The 3,506-nt window shown below is 56.7% G+C and overlaps 1 protein-coding gene across 1 annotated transcript; it reads left to right on the top strand.

Moving 5' to 3' along the window:
• Window positions 1-870: 870 nt before the first annotated feature.
• On the top strand, window positions 871-2,603 carry LOC124680870 (F-box protein At1g47056-like). Its single transcript, XM_047215905.1, has one exon. The coding sequence runs from the start codon at window positions 871-873 to the stop codon at window positions 2,431-2,433; it is 1,563 nt and encodes a 520-aa protein (XP_047071861.1). The 3' UTR covers window positions 2,434-2,603.
• Window positions 2,604-3,506: the final 903 nt, after the last annotated feature.

Raw genomic sequence — 3,506 nt, forward strand, 5'->3', positions numbered from 1 at the left:
GGCCCGGGAGGAGGCCCCGTGGTCTCCGTGGCCGGAGTCCCCGGCGCGGTCGAGCCACGACGGTGCCTCGCCGCCGGGGACGTCGTCGACGACGACGGCGACGCCGACTTTGCCCACGGGGGCTGGGCGGCGCACCGGCGGCCACCGCGCCGCCGACCAAACCCTACTAGAGGGTTTTTAGTTTAAATTTAAAAGCCATATAGGGCTTCTTTTGTCGATTATTTGCCCAAAATAGGGCTATGTATAAATTTTGCCCAAAATAGGGCAAATGTTTATGAAATATCGTTTAAAATTTCCATGTTTCGTTTCTTTTCGTATTTGTCCGATTATGCGGTGCGTCCGCGCGTTGGGCGCGCGCGCGACCCAAACGGACACGCGGACGCGGGCCGCTGTCCGCGCGTCCGCTCGGCCACGCAAACGGCCCAAAACGGACGCGCTGGGCCATCCGTTTGGGTCGCCCGGTTGGAGATGCCCTAAGACCCCCAGTCTAGCTGGTGGGCTGTATCTTCCTTTACCTTGTAGTTTAAAAATCGCTATTATGTTTCATTTTCAATGAAAATGGAGCTGGAGAACGTTCCCGTGAACAAACGACCGAGTCCCCGGGCCGGGCCAGCTAAACCCAGGCCATGGACCAGCTCAGCTGGTTACCCTGACCTGACGTACGTATACTTTCCCCATTTTCTTCCCACTCTTCCCCACCGCAGCCCCCAGACCCAGATCGGCAGATCCATCCTCCTTCCCCATCCACCCGCATGGCCACCGCCTCCCCACGCATCCCGGAGGCGGCGCCCTCCTAGCATGGGCCAGTCCCCCTCCTCCCCCCTCTCCAAATCCTCCTCCACCCCTTCCCCGCCGCTGCCCCTCTCCTCCATGGCGCCGCCGCCGGCGCCCGCGCACCCCGTCCCGCCGCCGTCGGCCGGCGGGACCATCCCCTGCCCCCCGTTCGCGCCGCCGCCGCCCTCGCGCGACCACACTCAGGACCTCCCCGACGAGATCCTCACGCTCGTCTTCGCCTCGCTCACCCCGGCCGAGCGCAACGCCTGCTCCCTCACCTGCGCGCGCTGGAAGGAGGTCGACGCCGCCACGCGCCACCGCCTCTCCCTCGACGCGCGCGCCATGCTCGGCCACGCCGCGCCCGCGCTCTTCGCGCGCTTCACCGCCGTCACCAAGCTCGCCCTCCGCGCCGCGCGCGGCTCGGGCGCCGACAGCCTCAGCGACGGCGGGGCCACCGCCGTCGCCGCCGCGCTGCCCTCCGCCCGCCTCTCCAGGCTCAAGCTCCGGGGCCTCCGCCAGCTCTCCGACGCCGGCCTCGGCCACCTCGCGGCCGCCGCGCCCGCCCTCCGCAAGCTCTCCGTCGCCTCCTGCACCTTCGGGCCCAAGGCCTTCGTCGCCGTGCTCCACTCCTGCCCCCACCTCGAGGACCTCTCCGTCAAGCGCCTCCGCGGCCTCCCGGACACCTCCGGCGCCGGGGCCGCCATCACCGAGGAGATCCTCTTCCCGCCCGCCTCGGCCCTCCGCTCCGTCTGCCTCAAGGATCTCTACAGCGCGCTCTCCTTCGTGCCCCTGATCGCGTCCTCGCCCAACCTCCGCTCCCTCAAGATCCTGCGCTGCTCAGGTGCCTGGGACCTGCCGCTGGAGCTCATAGCTGCGCGTGCTCCTGGCCTCGTCGAGATCCACCTCGAGAAGCTCCAGGTGGGCGACCGCGGGCTGGCTGCCATCTCCGCCTGCACCAACCTCGAGGTGCTATTCCTTGTCAAGACCCCCGAGTGCACCGACGAAGGCATCATCAGCGTCGCTCAAAACTGCCACAAGCTCCGCAAGCTACACATCGACGGGTGGCGCACGAACCGGATCGGGGACCGCGGGCTCATGGCCGTTGCCCGAGGCTGCCCGGACCTCCAGGAGCTCGTCCTGATAGGGGTCAACCCCACCGTGCAGAGCCTCCGGATGCTCGGCGAGCACTGCCGCGTGCTGGAGCGTCTCGCGCTCTGCGGGTGCGAGACCGTGGGGGACACCGAGATTATCTGCCTTGCTGAGCGCTGCGCTGCTCTCAAGAAGCTCTGCATCAAGGGGTGCCCTGTCTCGGACCGTGGGATGGGAGCGCTCAACGGGGGTTGCCCCAGCTTGGTCAAGGTGAAGCTCAAGAGGTGCCGGGAAGTAACGTATGAATGTGTTGAGCAGCTCAAGATTGTCAGGGGCGCTTCCTTCTCCATCAGCTTGGATATTGTGTTGGAGCATGTTGTTGGGGCTCCAAGTGAAAATGGCGTGCAACAGGCTGGACAAGCACAGGTAACAGAGCTAACTGGACAAATGGCGGCCATGGACCTTCCTTCTAATGCTGCTGGCGCGCAATCTTTTGCTCAGGCCAATAGTAGGATGCGGAGCGTCATGTTAGCTCTTAGAAGGAGGTTTGGCAATCCTCCACCAATGTGATGTGGGTTGGAAATCGATCAACTTGTTTGCTGTTTTATGATTTCTAGTCTCATATTCATGTTCCTTAGCCTATTACATTTCATATCCAGCCCATGCAAAAAAAAAAACTCCATTATGGATAATTCCGTGTTTCACTATTGAGCTGATAGCATCACCAGTATTTTCTCCCATTCTGTGAGTTTAAATTGCTCTACTAGGCTCTTGCTGATGGTCAGCTTGCATCCTTCCATATACATAAAAAAAATATGTTCCTTGTTAGCATGGTATTCAGTGTTTTCATTTCAACATCGTGAACTTAAAAGTTGTCACCTTCACAGCCTGGCACATATTTATATCGATATGACAGAGAGCAACACTGGCACATGGTATGCAACCATGCACAATACTCGTGAGTTAGGTTGGAATCAAGGACATCATAAATCCAATTTGTATTGTTATTCAGTCTGTCCAACTCGTCATCCGTAATGCATGCATATGAAATGGTGCATTGTAATCAGCCAAAGAGGCAGAGATAATGCATACGTTGAAGTACCACTGTCTTCTATTCAGTATTTAGTAAGGTATTGGATAGCGATATGGTAGTTGTTGCTTGGAAGTTTAATTAGCACTGGTAGTGATAATTCTGATGGCGAAGGATTCCATTTCATGTAAGTAGTAGGCGTGTATCTTTGCCCTTCATGTATTAATAGTATTATACCTGCATGTAATTGGATTGGTTCGAGCGGAAGTCTTCTGGACCAATTCACGATTACCCTTCTTGAAATGAAGTAAAGTCAGCAATGATCTATGATTTTCTACTCTATTTCAAATGAAGTAAAGTCAGCGAAATGTATGATTTTCTATTTCAAATAATAATAGTTAGTCCGCGCTTGTAGATACTTTTCAGGTCTAGTATTTACATTGCGAGCCTTTCGTTAGTTGCTGTCACATGACCCGTACCAACTATGTTGATGTTGAGAATTATCTTATGACTAGAACATTGCGACATGTGGGTTTCACGGTATTTTGAAATGCACCTGTAGATTTGTCTTTCAAGTAGTTGTTAGTACGTAGAAGCAAATGGAAGCTGGAGT

This window comes from Lolium rigidum, unplaced genomic scaffold (assembly GCF_022539505.1).
Source record: "Lolium rigidum isolate FL_2022 unplaced genomic scaffold, APGP_CSIRO_Lrig_0.1 contig_30114_1, whole genome shotgun sequence".
Taxonomy (NCBI): Eukaryota; Viridiplantae; Streptophyta; class Magnoliopsida; order Poales; family Poaceae; genus Lolium; species Lolium rigidum.